This window comes from Lontra canadensis, unplaced genomic scaffold, assembly GCF_010015895.1.
Source record: "Lontra canadensis isolate GAN:19392208 unplaced genomic scaffold, GSC_riverotter_1.0 scaffold27, whole genome shotgun sequence".
NCBI lineage: Eukaryota > Metazoa > Chordata > Mammalia > Carnivora > Mustelidae > Lontra > Lontra canadensis.
In genome coordinates, this window is record NW_022631021.1 from 6,374,478 (window position 1) to 6,392,357 (window position 17,880).

The window sequence follows — 17,880 nt, forward strand, 5'->3', positions numbered from 1 at the left end:
AACAAGTGTCAGGGCTTAAAATATTAATTCTTAAATAGATGACTTTAAAAAATCATGTCAAGGTCCAGCCACAGTGCACTTGTTAGAAAATTTTGAATGAATGAGGTCCTAGCCATTGTTAGCCTCATTGGTAGTTTCCTGTTTATTTTTTTTTTAAGATTTTATTTATTTGACAGAGAGAGAGATCACAAGTAGGCAGAGAGGCAGGCAGAGAGAGGGAAACAGGCTCCCCGCTGAGCAGAGAGTCCGATGCGGGACTCGATCCCATGACCCTGAGATCATGACCTGAGCCGAAGGCAGCGGCTTAACCCACTGAGCCACCCAGGCACCCTCCTGTTTATTTTTAATTGTTTAAAATGTTTTCTTTTTTAAAAGAATTTATTTATTTGACAGAGAGAGATCATAAGTAGGCAGAGAGGCAGGCAGAGAGAGGGGGGGAAGCAGGCTTTCTGCTGAGCAGAGAGCCTGATGTGGGGCTCGATCCCAGGACCCTGAGATCATGACCTGAGCCGAAGGCAGAGGCTTTAACCCACTGAGCCACCCAGGTTCTCCTTCATGCCTGTGTTCCTCATGAGAAAACAAGTGTCAGAGCTTAAAATATTAATTTCTTGAATAGATGACTTTAAAAAATCACGTCAAGGTCCAGCCACAATGCACTTGTTAGAAAATTCTGAATGAATGAGGCCCTAGCCGTTGTTAGCCTCATTGATAGTTTCTCGTTTATTTTTTTAACCGAAAAGTCAGTGCAACAAGAAAATTAATCCAAGTTTTCAAACTACTCATGTTGCATAGGGGGTAACCGAAGTCTTATTTTACAAGCTCCTGTTTCAAATATCCAGACCCTCCAGAAACCCATATCCAAAGTAAATAAATAAAATAAACCTGGACATTCCTATTCATATAGCCACAAAGAACCATGCACGAGCCACGTATCACAGCTGCGCTGGCTGAAGTGACAAAGTTGCCTCTGTGTGGAGAGCCTGGTTTTGCACACTGGGCGCCTGTTCTGTCTTTACACACTGGCTACTCTGTCCCCACAGCCTAAGCTGCCACACATTCATCCTCTGGGAAATGGCCTACCAGCCCCACCACAGAAGCAGCACAGAAAGTCAGTTTGGTTTAAGTGCCCGAATGACATGCAGCCTCCTAGCGAACCCTTACAGCTGGGCTAAGTAAGTCTTCCAAACCCTGGAGCTGAGGAGAATCAGGGTGAGAGGTTCTGCCGAGAAAGGGTGGTCCACGCTTCCACAGTGGATTTGGAAATCTTGGTGTAGGGGAATTTAGAAAAAGAAATGCTCATTTTCCAATTCTGACAGGCTTACCTATTCAATCATGTTTCTAATTGCAGCCAAAAACATCACTGCTTTCTCATTATCCATTTCATTGCTCCTGGGAATTGCTCTCTCATTAAATTTTTTTTTAAAAATATGAATACATTTGGAGACGGTTCAAACACTGCTATGCAAAACTGTGATTCATGGGTCTGTCAAAATGCTTTCACAAATTGATAAATTTTCGTGATTGGAAAAGGAGGTTTTATGACTGGAAAAGGAAAGAAAATCTGGTTGAAACTACACGGGACCAAGAGAAGATTTCAGTGTATGATAAATTTTGCATTCACTCATGGATGTTTAGCAGAGGAAAGGGAAATAAAATGTACTGAGTGCTTTCCTCCTTTATCAGTGGTAGCGATAGGTGCTTTAAAGCTGATAAAAATATCATTCCAATTTACTTAATTATCTATATATTATAGGATTGCCTTACAATTTCTCCTTCTCCCACTTTGTTGACAAATCATGTAACAGTTCTCAGGCCAGCATCTTGTATTCTTGACAAGATTTTCCTTTAGCAAAAATAGATGACCATTTCTGGTGACTGTTAGTTTCAAACACTCTGTTGATAAACCATGTTTTGGGTTTCAAATGGGAAGACTGAGGCAGACCCAGCTCTGTACATGCAGTGTCCCAGGCTGTCATGAGGGGACGTGTCAGTCTCCATCTGCAGTAACTGCACTCAGAGTTGCTCAATCTGACTGGGAGGGGTTCCCATGTGCTCTTGGGCCATTGTTCTCCCAGAAGGGGGCGTGCCTGGTTTGCTTTTTAGTTCCTCAGATATGTGGGCTGGGCACAATGGTTAAGGCAGGACAAGCTCATCCCTGGCAGCTCTGCCTGGTCCCCATCTTGTCTCCCTTAAGAAAAAATTAATTTGTTATAGCTGGTCTTGGATTTAATACTTAAATATGATTTGTTAAAAACGGTTGTGGGCTATTTCAGGACTGGGGCACCTGCCCTTTGCCTTTTCCTTTCTGCCTCTTGCCAGTCCTTGTCCCTTGCTTCCTGGTACCACTTTGAAATCTGGGCTTTTATTATATTTCCCTTGAGAGGATATCTGACATTATTTAATGGGAAATCTGAGTTTCAGATTATATTTTAAAAGCCTGGGCCACACTTCAAAAGCATGCAGTTTTGCAAGTGCTTTAGTGCTCGAAGCATCAGCTGGGTGCTTTGGTTTTCTCTGGTTTTTAGGTCAGCTCACATTCTCTCATCTACACTATGAATACGCTTAGCTAACAATTTCCCCAATCCATCACTCCCAAACAAGAGCTATTTGAGTCATTCGTCTCCTTAAGCTAGCACTGGGCAAGTGAGCTATCTGGAGCTCCACAGTTCAGATATCCTGGGTTCAAATCCCGACTCTGTCACTTACTGGCTCTATGACGTTGGGTGACTTCCGACTCCAAATCATAAATGCAAAGTACTGGTTCACAGTAAATTATTAAACGAGTTCACTGTCCACTGAGAGGCTGGGCTTTTTAATTTCCCTGGCAGAACCTGGAATGTGATTAGAAATGTGGTTTCTGGGCTCTCACAAACATAATAGTAATAGGACTTTAGGGCCTGGAGGAACTGCCAATAGCACTCTGTGCAGGGACTTGTCTGGTACCTAAAAGAAACCTGCAGAGCAGGATATCCTGCAACTTTCCTTGTTGTCTTCTATTGGGACTTGGATTTGGGACTTAAATCCTCCTGGGTGAAAAAAGTTCATTTGATCATTCTTTCTGACGCAAACATATCTGATATATGATATATTTGAAAAAAACGTAACTAATGCATTAATTATCTATCAATTATCAGAATTCCTTTGCTCTTTGTAGATAGTTTTAGCTCTTCGTCTCCATTCCATATGATCTCTCTCTGTTCAGTGTTGAGTGTTTCGTGGCCCTTTGGGCTGTGATGGTACGCTGCTTCATATGGATCATAGATCATTATTAAAACCACCACACTGATTGGCTGTAGGGCTCTTTGTCTAAGAAGTTCCCACGAATCCTCCAGTCTGTTTCCCACAGCCCGAGGGAGGCAGAATGGGTACTTAGGGAGGACGGGCTCTGGAGCCAGGCTTGCAGGGTGCACAAACTGCGCTGTCACTTGCTTGCAGCTACCTCACCTCTTGGCGCTTCCATTTCCCCTCCGTGTCACAAGGTTAATACGCTCAGGTACCCTCTAGAGTTATTCAGGAAGATCTACGTACACGTGAATACATGCGAAACACTTAGAACAGTGCCTGGCATATGGCCAGCATTTTGCAAACTTAGCTATGATCATTTTGTATTCCTCTGTTCGTGTTTGAGGATATACAGACTTACAAAGGTCACCTGCTCTGACAAAGGTCTCTCAGGTAATCAGTGACAGAGGCAGAGATTCATACTTCCTAGGTCCAGGTTCATGTGGTAGACAGAATGTTGAGCTGGCTCTCCAGTCATGTTTGTTTTTAGTTTAGTCTTTGCCACTCTAGCCACGTAACTTCAGCATGTCCCATAACCATTTAATGTCTTGACTCCTTTTTGTCTCTCACAGAGCAGAGCAGATCACAATAGAGATCCCTGGGGCTTTAGAGGCCCTCAACCCCCTGCCCCTACCTTCAGTTACTTACCACAGGCCTTTGGTGGTATCGCTTGATTGGGTTGTCTCATTAAGAGTAACCCTCTATGCCTGCTGCCTCTGAACTTGCCTGCTTGGGACCAGTTCCTTGCCGCTCTGAGGATCTTAAGGAAACATTTTAAGAATAGGTTCTGATCTCCACTGTGCATTCAAACTCATGAGGGGAAGAAGCCAGATAGATAAGGACTCAGAAGTTTGTGACCACCAAGAATGTGGCTTGTGGGCTGACATGCTTTTCCTTCTTGGATGAGGAGAGAAGGGTAGATCTGGCTTTGTGCAGGGTCATGCTAGGCAACTGGGCTATTCAGGTTTCTTAGGCAAAATTTGCCCAGAGGTGAGCTTTGCTTGTGAATATTGAGTGGAAAAACCCCCAACAAGCCCCAAACCAAAGGCACATTCAGTGTAGCCTGGTTTAGCAGTAGCCATTTATCCTATTTCCATCACTGCAACTATTATATTTGGCCGTGGGGATCTTAAATACACAAACCACTTTATGCCAATTCCTTAAACATATATGCTTGTTAAACACCACAAAAGTAAGCTCTACATAAGGTGAGAACTGTAAGGAAGTCTCTGACACATATTTTACATAACCCGTGGATAAATTAATGCTGAAAATTACTTGCAGGTGGTTTTTTAAGGCCTTTACACGGTCCCTTTCACTCTGCCCCACGTGTTAGATCCTTCAGAATGTTCCAGGAGGGACTGGTCTCTGTCAGTGTAACATGACTACCCTCTAGTGTTCACACAGAGAATAACACAGACATTTATTTTTAAAAATAACACTGTTCGGCCATAACGTTTTTATAGGCCCTTGAAATTTCAGAAAACTGTGTAATCATTAGCTGGTTAGTGCAGCTAACACACCCATGAGGCAGACAAAGCACAATGAGAACACTTCAGATCTGTTTTCTTCTGAGGAGTTGGAGGGTAGTTTACAGATATTTGCTAACGAAGCTGCTGGACTTCTTGAATGATTTGGATTGTGACATAGTGTCACCCCAAAATTACATTCCTAAACAGTAACAAGAACATTTGAGAGTAAATGCCCAGGGTCTGGGCTCACCGGAAACTGACGATCTGTTATGTGACGGCTGGTTTCTTCCCCTGGTCATTTCTACAGGACAAAAACCTCAGTAAAAATATCTTTAGTTTCTTAGGACACTTAGAGCTCCAGAAGAATCAGTACTACTCTTGTTGATTGTACCTCTTTTTACTTCCTAGTCAACTCAGGTGCAAAGAATTAAAGAAAAAACACTCACCCCACCCACACTTGCGGCGCAGGCACACGCACGCACACGCGCAGTTGCGCACACACCGCGGCAGAATTAGCTCATCAGTGGCTCTGCGAGTAAGGTTGGATTGGAGGGGCGGCGAAGGGCCCTTGTTTCCAGCTGCAACACCCTCTAGCTATGTGACGATGGACGATTATTTCGCCTTCTGAACTCTAAGTTCACACAAGAGGAGAATAGGATCAACGTTGAGCACAGTTCATGGCCATGGTAAAGTGGAAATAGTTTGTAAGTGTTGATGAGGATGACGACCTTGATGACAGTGACATCATAAAAGCTCCCGAAGGTCACTTGCTGTGTTTGCCCAAGGGAGAATTGGACTAGATGTGCTTTACATAAAATAAGTCGAGGGTACACAGGATGGCTTCATCAACTCTCTCTTCAGAGGATGAGCGGGAATCTGGAATAAATGCAGCAAGTGAGAAACCTCTCCTGGAATGTGTAGTGATGCGGCACCACATAGGAAAACCGAAAAAGCTTTCCTTCTGATTTCTAATATTGGTGTGTAGTAGAGAATAAATTCCCTTAAGTTTAAGGTTTTAGTTCCCTTAAGGTTTTAGGCACGAGGTTCTACAAATGTTCAATAAAAATTTCAATCCTAACATTTAGAAATGGAGAGACCTATTCAAGAACTCAGCTTCGAGCTTTCCCTGACAATTATCAGAGGTTCTGCAGGCTCTGGCCCATCTTCCCTCGTGGCAGCCGTGGGCTGGAGCAGAGCTGCCACAGGCCTCAGTCCTCCCTGTTGCCTCCCTACCACTGAGGTGGGACTTCTCATTAGATCAGTTTTCATTAGACCTGCGTTATCACTTTTCTTCTTGTAAAGACAGCAGGGCATTCTTAATCCAGAGCCATTTCTTTACTTCCTTAAGGGTCAGCAGACTTTTTCTGTGAAGGACCAGAGTTTTTGGATCTGTGGGCCCTGCGGTCTCTGTGGGAGTTAGACAGCTCTGCCCTTGTAGTGAAAAAGCAGCTGTAGGTGATACATACACACATGGCCATGGCTCTGTTCTAAAACTATTTACAAAAACAGGGGTTGGCTCCTGGGTTCCCCCCTGTTCGCCTACCCTGATCTGCCTTATCCGCTTTGCCTCTGTGGTCATTTGGTTTGTGACCTTTCCTTTAGGCATTTTCTCCTCTTCATCCTGATTTGATTTTGTGAAGGCAGACATGGTATGTCTCCATGGGAACATTGCTGCACCTAAGGTGTGTGAAAGTTACCCTTTATGCGCACCTTTTTCTGGCCTATCTTTTAAACCTTCAAAGAGCGACTTTGAACAACGCTTTGTGTCAGGAGACCTGGAGAGGCTCTGCTAGAGGCTTATTTATTTACAGGTGCTCTTGATTAGGGAAAAACTTTCTCAGGGCCCTTGTCTTTAGAAGAAAACACAATCATCTGCTTCACTACAACTTAATATAGTTAAATGGAGGCTTATGGGATAGATTAGGGGAAATCACTTACCTCTCTGTTTATCTATAGGCTTGAGATGGAGAGAATCAAAGATAATTCAAACTTAATAATGTGTTGTTCTATATTCTTGCTTTGTGTGGATCTAATTGTAAGCATCATAGGTAGAATGAGATCTTATATGTAAAATAAAATCTCTGATCTATCTTTCTTCTAAAAGTATGTGAGAGGGCGCCTGGGTGGTTCAGTCTGTTAGGTGTCTGCCTTCGGCATGATCTCAGGGTCCTGGCATCGAGCCCCAGGTAGGGCACCCTGCTCAGTGGAGAGTCTGTCTCTCCCTCACCCTCTCCCTGCTGCTCTGCCTACTTGTGCTCTCTCTCTGTCAAATAAATGAAAAAACTAAAAAAAATAAAATGAGTAAATGAAAGTATGTGAGATATATGTAATAAGACCATTTAGTAAGACTGGACCACTATAATAAGACCAATAAAAGACATGTGTAATAAGACCACAAAAATAGAAAAAGAAAACTAAAACCACTGAGAAAGAAGGAAAGTAACTGAATCTAAGCAGATACATAAACGAACAAGTCCACTATTTCAGCGGAATGGCCCAGGTAGGAGGGCGGAGATGGAAAGAGGATCTCTATAAAACTGTATCATCATGGCACCTACAATTTGTCTCACACCGATTGCTTCCTGCCATCTTTACGCTAATAGTGGGGAAACACTGCTGGTGTGATGGGGTGGGTAAGCATTCAGCAGAAATTCCTCCCTGCCATGGGGTGCCCTGCCTCAGAGAGCGTGCCCCACGGGGTGACCAAACAACCTTTGTACATGACAAAGGGAACAAAATGCTCCCGAGGAATGCAGGCCATGATAAAGTTCACCCAGGGGTGAACCCCTGATGGGAAAACATCTGGGAAGTTTGCAGGTGTGCTGCACAGGCTTCTAAGACATCCGTCAGTGATATACTCACAATCAAATAGCCCCTACTTATTAGAGGCTTTCAGACATGGAATTTAGTTTTAAGGAAGGTATCATCCCATCTTGGAGATGAAGAAACTGAAAGATTCATGACTTGCTAATGCCACCCTATTCACAAATGGCAGAGCAAGAACTTAGAGCTATCTGCCTCTAAATCCTGTGCTTCTAACCACTGAGCTATAGTTGTACTCCCTGTCTGGAGACTGCTCGCCTATTAGGGATGATGCTACTGGAGAAATACAACGTGAGCCACAAGGAGAGTTGTGTGCATAATTTTAAACCTGCTATAGCCACATTATCAATGTCAAAAGAATCAGGTGAAATTAATCTTTATAGTTTATTTAAGCCATTGTGTCTAAAATATTATCACTTTATCGTGTAATAAGAACAGAAATTATTAATGAAATATATTTTTAAAATTTTACACTATGATGTACTGTACGGCGACTAACATAACATTTATGCTAACAATTACATTAATAACAATTACACTAATATAAAATTTACACTCATTTTTCAAAGTCCGGGTGTGTTTTACACTCTTACGGTTCATCCCAATTTGACTTAGCCACATTTCAGTGCTCAGACCTGTGTGGCACTGTGAGGCTACCCTACTGGAGATGCTGAGGCCTCCTTTCATTTTTAATTTTTAATTTTTTCATTTTTAATTTCTAAGAAACCCAAGTCCAGTGAAGGAATTTTACCATCATCATTGATCTTCATCCATCCTTTCCAAAAGCACTTCCTAAAGCCCTGGGTGCACCCCGCTGGGCTGCGGGAGGGAGTCGGGTGGGTGCCTTGCGGCCAGCTCACTGCCATCGGGGTTCTGTTCACATGTGCAACCGTTTGTGTTTCAGGTGAACCAGGTCCTGCCAGCTACGGGAGGAATGGCCGGGATGGCGAGCGAGGGCCCCCAGGAGTGGCAGGAATTCCCGGGGTACCTGGCCCCCCGGGCCCTCCTGGCCCTCCTGGGTTTTGCGAGCCAGCTTCCTGCACCCTGCAGGCTGGGCAACGGGCATTTAGCAAAGGGCCCGATCAGTGAAAAGCTTAGTGCCGCGTGGCTGTCTGCATAAACCGTGCCTGGCAAAGGAGCGTGGAGTAGAAACCCCACCGAAGCCGAGGCAGGAGACGACAATGCATTACCTTCCACGTTATTACCTAAGTCTTATTTGACGGATTTAAAACAAGGTGCTATCCAATAAATCCTCTTTCTTTGCCTTTGGAGAGTCGACAGGAGAGTCATCAGATTTAAAAAACAAAACAAAACACAAAACAACTACAATCCCCCCCCCACCCCTCTCTTTAAATAAATTTTTTTTTTTTTCTTTAAATAAATTTCTAATCCTCTTCCCGGGGCGTTGAACTGAATTCAGCGCGCTGTGCCTATGGGACACATCGTGGGCCGCTGTGCCAATAAAGAAGGAAGACTGGTTTGGTTTTCCTTAGCCGGAGTAGTTCTTTTCCTCTTTTATTTAGATGTTCTCAGATTACTGTTTGGGTTATACAGAGGATTATCAGACCAGTTAGGAAGAAGCCTCAGTGCTGCCGCTGGAACCGGTCCTTAAAACGCCTAGCAGCCTGTGCTCCCTGGAGCCGCCTGCCACGGTTCCCCGCGGTCAGGTGCCGGTTTTGTAGTCATCCTGGATTTTTGTTGAACTGTACTGTCTCCCAAGCCCATTAATGTTTTGAGCTCTTCTGTGTGAAGCAAAGAAGGAATTTTAACATCCTGCCATTATAAGTTTTAATGAGGTTATTTATTTTCAAGGTTTGAGGTAAAATCCCTGGTTGTACCAAAGAAGAAATAAATATGGTTTCTTAATCTCTTGCATGTTTTCTTGTAAATAATCGTGTTCAATGAAGTCACTGAACTTATTTAGATACTTTGAAAAATTTTTTAGTTACTGGTATTTCTATAGGTATGTTTATAATGTTAGTGCTTTTTTCCTATGGAGAAATTAAAAAGCCCTTCCTGTTCCCTGGGGGGTGTTGCCCTGGGGAGAGAAGTTCTTCCTGTGTATGTGTGCAGCGTTAGGGAGAGCTTCAAGGACCTTTTTGAAATTTTGATGAAAGCCATGGAGCCATCATCCCAGGAACACACATGAGAGCATATGGACAAACATGTTTGCAGACTGTTTCAGACCTCATAGACCACTTCCATGCCTGTTTTCTAGGTTAGGAACCACTGCTTTTGTTTCAACAGTTCATTAACACCTTCCTATTTAGAACTTCACTGCTGCAAAAATGATTTATGTTTCACCATTTTTCTTAGACATTTTATAATGACAACTCAGCTAAAGCATTGTGTTCTGACCTATAAGACAGGTATTGCCTGACCACTCAAGCACTTTATTGCTATTTACATAGTCACACAGATGGCTGTTTTATCAACATTTTTTTAACTATTGATCAGACTTAATATATTAATTTTATGTCACAGTAACTTCTCTTGGGGGCATAGCACAGTGCTCAAAACAGTCGATATCTTTGGTTGGTTTATGGAATTCTGTTCTCCCAAGTCAAGGGGGAGTGAGCCCTAATAGGATCTTTGATACCAATTTTTTTCTTGTGTATACTTGCTATATATTGAAAAATTTCAGCCCTATTTTTTTGACCAAACCAATCATTATTTAATTTGTATTTGGATTTCCTTAATTTAAAAAAAAGATTGACTGATTGATCGATTGAAGAAATCTCCACACCCAGTGTGGGGCTTGAAGTCATAACCCTGAGATCAAGAGGTACATACTCTAAGGAATGAGCCATCCAGGCACTCCCTTCTACCCTCCCTTCCCCCAACCTGGATTTCTTTAAAACTGCTTATAGCATCTAGTTCTGTGATTTGAATATGGATTGTGCTTAAGGAGAATGATCCTAACTTGGCTGCATAATGAGTGCCATTTACACACACTGAGAAGGATGGTTTTCCTTCATGTGGAATAGATAAGTTTTGGAAATAGATTCATCATTATTACTTAAAATGATCTTTATATAAATGGCAAGCCTTTTTAGGTGCTGCAACATCTAACCAAATAAATGCAAAGAAATTGTCTTGTCTTTCCACAAGATGGTTTTATTCTAACTGGAGTGACAGAATCAAATACAACAAAAGAAAAACGAGATAACCAAATAAATACGTTTCCCAGTTCTAGAATATTGTATTCATAAGAAAATTTTTAAAAAATAAAATTTCAAAGAACAGTTCATTCAACTGTTTTACAAACTTGATATATAAAAGGCTGTACAACAAGCCCCACGGATACCATAAGCAATATTGGAAACAGCCACTTACGAATAGATTATGCAAAACTAGCACATTCCAAATGGTGGGAACAATCCATTGTAAATTCAGTTAAGTGAAATAGTTTACAGAAGCAGTAAATGCTTGACTGAGAAATTGCAAAGAAAAGCATCCAGCAAATCCTCTCCAATGGAAGAGAGTTGATAAACATTTAATTAAGCCAAATCTCTCTCTCTAGCAAAACACAAAGTTCCAAACCTCTTTGAGATATTTTTAAGAGTTGGGTGACGTGTCACCTAGAGCACTCACTGAGAGAAGAGTGTGTGAATAATTAAGGTTGGTTAGAAACTGGCATATTACTCAAGGGCAATTGATTGCTGATTTATTTCTAGGCAGTTCTTCTATGGCATTACGATATGATTTTCACCCCAAATACCTGACAGGTTGGTTAAGAACCAAGGAAATCACTTCCCAGGTTGACTGAGTACATAAATTCACGGGCATGGTTTGGGATAAATGACTTCTGTCAAGCAGAAGAGTCTGAACTAGTAGTCTATCAATTATGTCATTGATTTGATTATAGACACTTTATATGCCAAGCTGTCTAACGAGTATTGCTATTCTTAAACATCATTAGTAAATCTGATTTATTTGCTACCTGAAATAAGCTAAGGTGAATCCCTGCTTTAGAAGACCACCTCCGACCGTATTATTTGATATTTTGGCTACGGCAGTGTTTCTGGCATATATCTATGAGTTTAAAAATAAACCAATATATGGAGAAGATCACTAAAAATACATCAAATCATACCAAATATCAAGAAAGTTGTGGTTTTTTTTTCTCTTACCCTGGCAAAAGGAGTAAAAAGTACTGATGAGAAAAAAAAATACTAGCAAACTAGTGATTCTGCCATTTACAGATTTTGCAGTGTTTCAACTATTTTTAATTAAAGAATATTTGTGCTCAATCAATATAGGTCAAGACTTTTTTCATTGGGTAAAGCAAATCCTTTTCAGTTGTGTACTTAACCCTTTTCAGTGAGCTTTCGATCCTGGATGGTGGTATTAAGCGCATATGGCTCAGTAAATATTAAATCACCATTTGTTAACCATTACAATGTAGGACTATAAATACACATGCTCAAATGCCCTTTACATGATTAACTAGGGGAAGTGTAATCTATTTGTTAGATCCAGTTATCAGAAAGAGGATGCTGATATTATTTTTAGTCTTCATAAATCCATGCTAACTTTCCCCTAACATGCTTCCACATCGTACTCTTGACTCCAAGTTTTCTAAGACTAACTAGAGAGAGAACAGATGAGGGAAACTGGCTCCAAGAAACTACCTTTCTTTTTAAGATTTATTTGAATGTGTCTTTGGCCTCTATTTTGAAGATCTGTGTGTGTAAAGACTTAAGAATATTCCTTAGAGAGCACCTGGTTGAATTTCTTATATCATAAGGAGACCTGAAGATGAGAATAGGTAAGACCTATGTAAAGTGTTTCCCAGTCTAAACAGACATGTAAATCCACTGGCGTGTTTTGATGTGATTAATTTTAGTTAAGGAAACATGCTATGTATTTAACTTCTTATTGCCTATTGACATCATTAATGATGTAAGAGCTTACTTTATGAGAAAACTTAACTGTGATGTTTCTTATCTTGCTCAGGCCCCTCTATATCAATAAATCTTATATGAATTTAGTGAGCCCACTTTTGTGGGACAAAAGCTGCAAAGGACTGGTTGCTCTCTGACTTGTTTCTGCTTGTAATTCTTATCCGCAATCATTAGACCAGGTTTTTTATGAGCTGCCAGGGAGATGGGTAATAAACTTAATTATTATGAGCTAAGCACTGATTCTTATGACAAGCAAAAGCATCATCTCCAGCATGGTATAAACATGAAACCTGCAACAGTCCAAGTTACAAGTATCCTGGACATTTTTGTGGCTCACACTTGACATACAAGTGCTTTTGGGGTATCTTTGTGGCTGAGACCTACCAGAATGGAGCTGAAGTGTGGATTTCAGCCATGAGACATGGTGAAGTGGTGAACAGTAGAAACAGTGTTAATAACTGCACCTCAGAATTCCTTGATTTAGGGTTAAATCCTTTATTGCTAAGATAAGTGAAAAGCTCATTATGTATCATGGACATATAGGAATCAAGGCCTCAAAACATTATATCCAAGTGGGATTTGGAATAAAACCAGTGCCATTCCACTTAACTTGAGTATGTCAAATGAAATCTTGAATAGTTGGATGAGGTAAGGTAGAGAACAAAATGGGCAAAAAATACACCCTAAATGTTATTTTAAAAATAAATAGTTATAAAATATGCCATAAAACAATCTGAATTTAAATACATCAATACACCAAAAAATATTCATCCCTAAAATATACTTGAAATAATACAGCAAAATAAAAAATTGCAAATTAATTAGCATCTTTACACCCATAAGCTTATTATGGTCAAATGACGCACACCCTTCTGATGAACTTAATTCTTATTGAAGAACCCCGTAAGTTAATATTTACTTTCGACAAATTCATGAAGCAAGTAGCTAACTCCTTGAGTTGTACCATATATCGCTCGTTATTGTATTATGTGAACACAAAATGTTTTCCATTTAGATTCTTAGACTTAGCTTTGGTTTTATAAACCTGCCTTATCTCTGAGGTAAGTTTTTGCTCTTCTGGGTCTGCTTGTCTGAGCGAGCTTTTTCTGTGCTCAACTGGTTCTTCATTCAGTTTAAACTCACCAGTTAGCCTGGCATGATTTTGTTGAGGAAAATGTTTGGATTATAGCTCTAGCTACCCAACATAGTAAAACTGAAGACATCCATTTGTCTTGTTTCCTGAGTCTCCTAATAATTAAAAAAAAATTAATAGAAATAATGCTACTACTACTGCCAGCCAACTAGTAAATGAATTCAATGGGCTAAGTCACTTAGAAGTATCAAGGCATAAAAGATAGAAATTCAGTTCTTTTCTTCATTTCCTCCTCCTAGAAGCCTAGGTAGCTCTGTGAGAGGAAAGTTTATGAAGAGTGGGGAAGAGGGTATATGTCCCTCAACACTAAAATTCTAAGAAAGAACACTGGGAAGAAAGAACAATGAACACTTATGTGTGTTAAGAAAGTGAACACAGGTACCTGTGTGTGGAAAAAAAATGAACAAAAGCAATGAACCAATGTGCAAAAGGATTCTGTGAATTCATTGAGAAGACTGAAGAATATAATTTAACCTAGAAATTCTCAATCTCAGGGTATTATTACCTCTGTTAGGAAAATTAAAACGGTAATTTGAAAAATAATGTTCCTTATCTTTTTTTGTAAATAGTGATATATTTCTAGAAAAATAGAAACGTTATACAAATCTAATTTTTAAATTTAAAAATTTTAAGTACCTTGAATATTATGGAGATTTAGACATTATATAATTTTATAAATGGTCTACTTCTTGAGATAAGGTTAATGCTTTTTACTTGTCCATCAAGAGAGAATATCCTGTCTGATTAAAAAAAAAAAAAAAAAGAATATCCTGTCTGAAAAGTAGGATGAATACTTAGGTGTTTTCACGTCAATCACCAAAATATGAGGGTAGCATACAAACTAAAGTTACCAATAGTAAAGGTACAAGTTAAGCAGGTATATAAATCCACTTAAGAAATAAAATGGAAACAGCTAAGGAATCACAGGTTATTGTGCCTTCTTTGTAAAGATAATTAAAATGAGGAAGAACATAAATTAACAAAAAACAAATTAATAAGAAATTATTTATAAAAGTAAAAAAAAAATAAGTGCAAAGGCAAGGGTCTGATTTAGTTGTCCACTAAACTGTTTCTAGCCTTGTATTTCTGCAAGTCTGTTCAGTTCTTCAGTTTCAAGTCGCTTTAAACACCATCTTGTGGACAAAAAGAGGTATATCACAGGTTCTCAACAGAGGAGAAAGACTGCAGAAAAGCTAAGTCTTATTTAACTCCTAAAACACAGTCATAAAAAAATATTTTATAATCCAAACATCAAATGACATTTTTACAACATATCTTAAGATAATTACTTAAGCTCTGTAAGTGACAAAACTTTAAGTTTCAACAATGCCATAAAATATAGAAATAGCATATGGGATTACTTTAAAGTCATTAATTAAATTACTACAATCACAGAGTGAAAAATTTCAAAGGTTAAGACTGGTTGTGTTTCTCTTATGGTTAGGAAGAAGTGGTTAATATCTTCAACAGGAAAGAACAATGAACAAACTCTTGAATTATTCTCCCTTCTTTAGATTCCAAAGGCTAGGAATACTGATTGAAATCATATCTTGTTCTTTGCATAGAAAGATTTATATGTGAAAAGTGTTAACTGATTTTGGTATAAAATGTTAGACTGGAATCCAAACATATAGGGCAAAGCCAATTTTAATTACTAATTGTCATCATGGCCTATAATTATTCTAGAGTCCAAATAAGAGATAATTCGAGAAATTTGGTAATTCTTCTTCCCTGCTGTGGATGCTACTGACATCTATCTGATAGTAAACAAATGCTTTGGAATGGAATAAAATGATACAACAGAGTTTGCAACCACCAAATTATGGAGGGGAAAATTTCCCACCCTACTTTGGGGACTTAATTATCCACTTTCTCGACAGTAAGGGAATTAGGCAACTGCCAAATGTCCACTATATTTAGTGTTGTGTTAGCTGGGTCCAGGCTTTCTCTTCACTCTTGGTTGCAGATCGTGTGAGACATGAACAAATGTTGGAAGGTTAATGTTAAGTAGGGTGAGAGGACCTCATTCCAGGTGGACAAAGTCCCATTTTTCTTCTTATGCCAAAGGCAGATCAAGTCATATATGTCAGTTATAACAAATGAGCTTGAATTAATGAACTCTATTTTGTCATTTGCATCATAGAACATGACATTCCCCATTCTGCTTTCATTACCTGAATAAATCCAAATTCTTGGAACAGGAATAAACCAGCCCAGCAATTAATGGAAGTTAGACAAAGAAAGGTTCCTAAATATACAATTGATAAGAAAGGATGCATGACATATTCTGTGGAATTAAAACGAACAGAAGTTATAAAACAAGAAAATGAACTGAGTCCTTTCATGAATATATAAGACTCAAAGAAAACAAGGAAAAATGCACTGATCACCAGCAGCAAAAAAGTTCATGAAAACATGAACATGCTAAAATAAGTACTTCTGGACTAGCAAAAAGGCAAAAGGATAAACAACCTACTAACTAATATTAAAAAATAATCTTTGAAAACATATAAAAATGTCTAGCTTCATGAAAAGTTCAAGTAAATTAAGGAGTGGCAAATGAATTATAAGCTTTCAGAAAATTCAAGAAAATTAAAGTTCAACAAATTAAGACCTCAAGATATACACATAGCACCAGATTTTGGATCTCTGTACATTTTTGGGAGGGATAATTTTTCATTTTACTAAGAAAATGCATATGTATATTCCAATCATTAATCTAAAACACAGCACCATTATAGGTATTGCACAGGAAAGAAAACTGAAGAAAATCAATTTAAAGTTAAAAACGTTGGAAATAAATAAAATAACCTTAGAGGATAAAATAAACAAACTTGGAATTAAAATATACATCATAATTCAATATGAAATAACTGAATGGTTGTGTGTGTGCACAGCCATGTAGACAGTACCTGACCAGCAGTTCATTCATCTATAAAGAAAACCAGTTCAGCTCACGGGTGCGTTTGAACAAAAGCCTCCCTATACAACTCTGTTCACAGTTTGTTCCAATCTCAGTGGGCTTGTTTTTCTAAATTCATTTTCCAATTAACAAATAAAAGCAACCCTTCTAGCCTGTTCAGCCAAACTGGAATCTGTGCTTCTCTTTGAAGAGGCAGGGTCTCCCCATTTCCGCGGCAGGAAGGGCTCTGGGTGGCACGCTCACTGCATCTGTGGGACCCACTGCTTAGATTTCAGCAACACCCTCGTGCCCCATGTTCTAGAAAATCAGTTGTTTTTAACCTCTCAAAGTAATGTAGAGCTAGGCAATAAAAATACTTTAGAAAGCAATTGGCCTGGTGATCACTATACTTTTGTTCCCTGCCAGAGGACATGGTCTTCACGGTGCCTGTTCCCGCTGAAGTTAGTGCTAACTCTTTGGTCTGAGCGCTACTTGCATATCCGGTCCCAAGGCTTTCCTTGGCTGCCCTGGATCTCCAGAATAACTGTTTCTCCGTAAGAGCTCTTGGGCTTCACCTCCTCAATACGCATCTGCAGACACCACCCATTCGTCTTCTAGATCAAGGGGTTTCTTTCCCAGTTGCTACAAATCCCATCCTTTGTTCTGATGGCCAGTTCTTGTCTTACAATCGGAGAGTGATCCAGCCGGAAGGATAATGGATACCAGCACCCCAAGACCTTGCTAGGCCATTTAAGCTTCAAAGGCACCAAAGAGAGCTTGATGCCTCCACCATCAAACACCTCTGAGGGAAAACTGCCTTCTTTTTCCCAAATGAGAAATTCAGTGAAGAGACTGCAGTGTTGGGCTTTTCTTGTGGAACTCTTGTACAATTGGACTTTGTTCCCCTCTTTTCATGCAGCACATATTCATGCCAGTGGTGATTGCTTTGAACTGAGCTCATTATACAGAATAAACAAAATCATTTCAGTCGTTGGCTATGGTGGGTTTTGGGCTCCCTGATAAAATAGGCTCCTGGGTTTTTGTTTTTTTTTGTTTGTTTTTTTTTCCAAAATGAGTTACGAAGTGAAGCTCTTATTGCCTATCTATCTCTCTGCATAAGCAGGATTGACATAGGATGGTATAAGAATTCTTCAGCTATAAAAGTAGTCAAAAAACATTGAGCAAGAGCAATGCACTATGTCAAAAAAGTTGAAAGTTTTAGCAATGATGGTAAATTTAAACTCCAAGAAAACTTTAAGTTTGAAACTCTAAAATTCAGAAATCAAAGGCCAAATACAAGTTGATAAGTCTAGAAAATACATCACCGTCAGCCTACTCAAT

At 39.6% G+C, this 17,880-nt stretch overlaps 1 protein-coding gene across 1 annotated transcript in view; it reads left to right on the forward strand.

The window, feature by feature from the left end:
• COL9A1 (collagen type IX alpha 1 chain) overlaps positions 1–8,830 on the forward strand; it is an 89,452-nt gene extending 80,622 nt beyond the window's left edge. The window contains exon 39 of the mRNA XM_032864551.1: positions 8,482–8,830. Coding sequence (XP_032720442.1) covers positions 8,482–8,666 — 185 coding nt within the window. The 3' untranslated portion in view covers positions 8,667–8,830. The remainder of the gene's footprint in view (positions 1–8,481) is intronic.
• Positions 8,831–17,880: the final 9,050 nt, after the last annotated feature.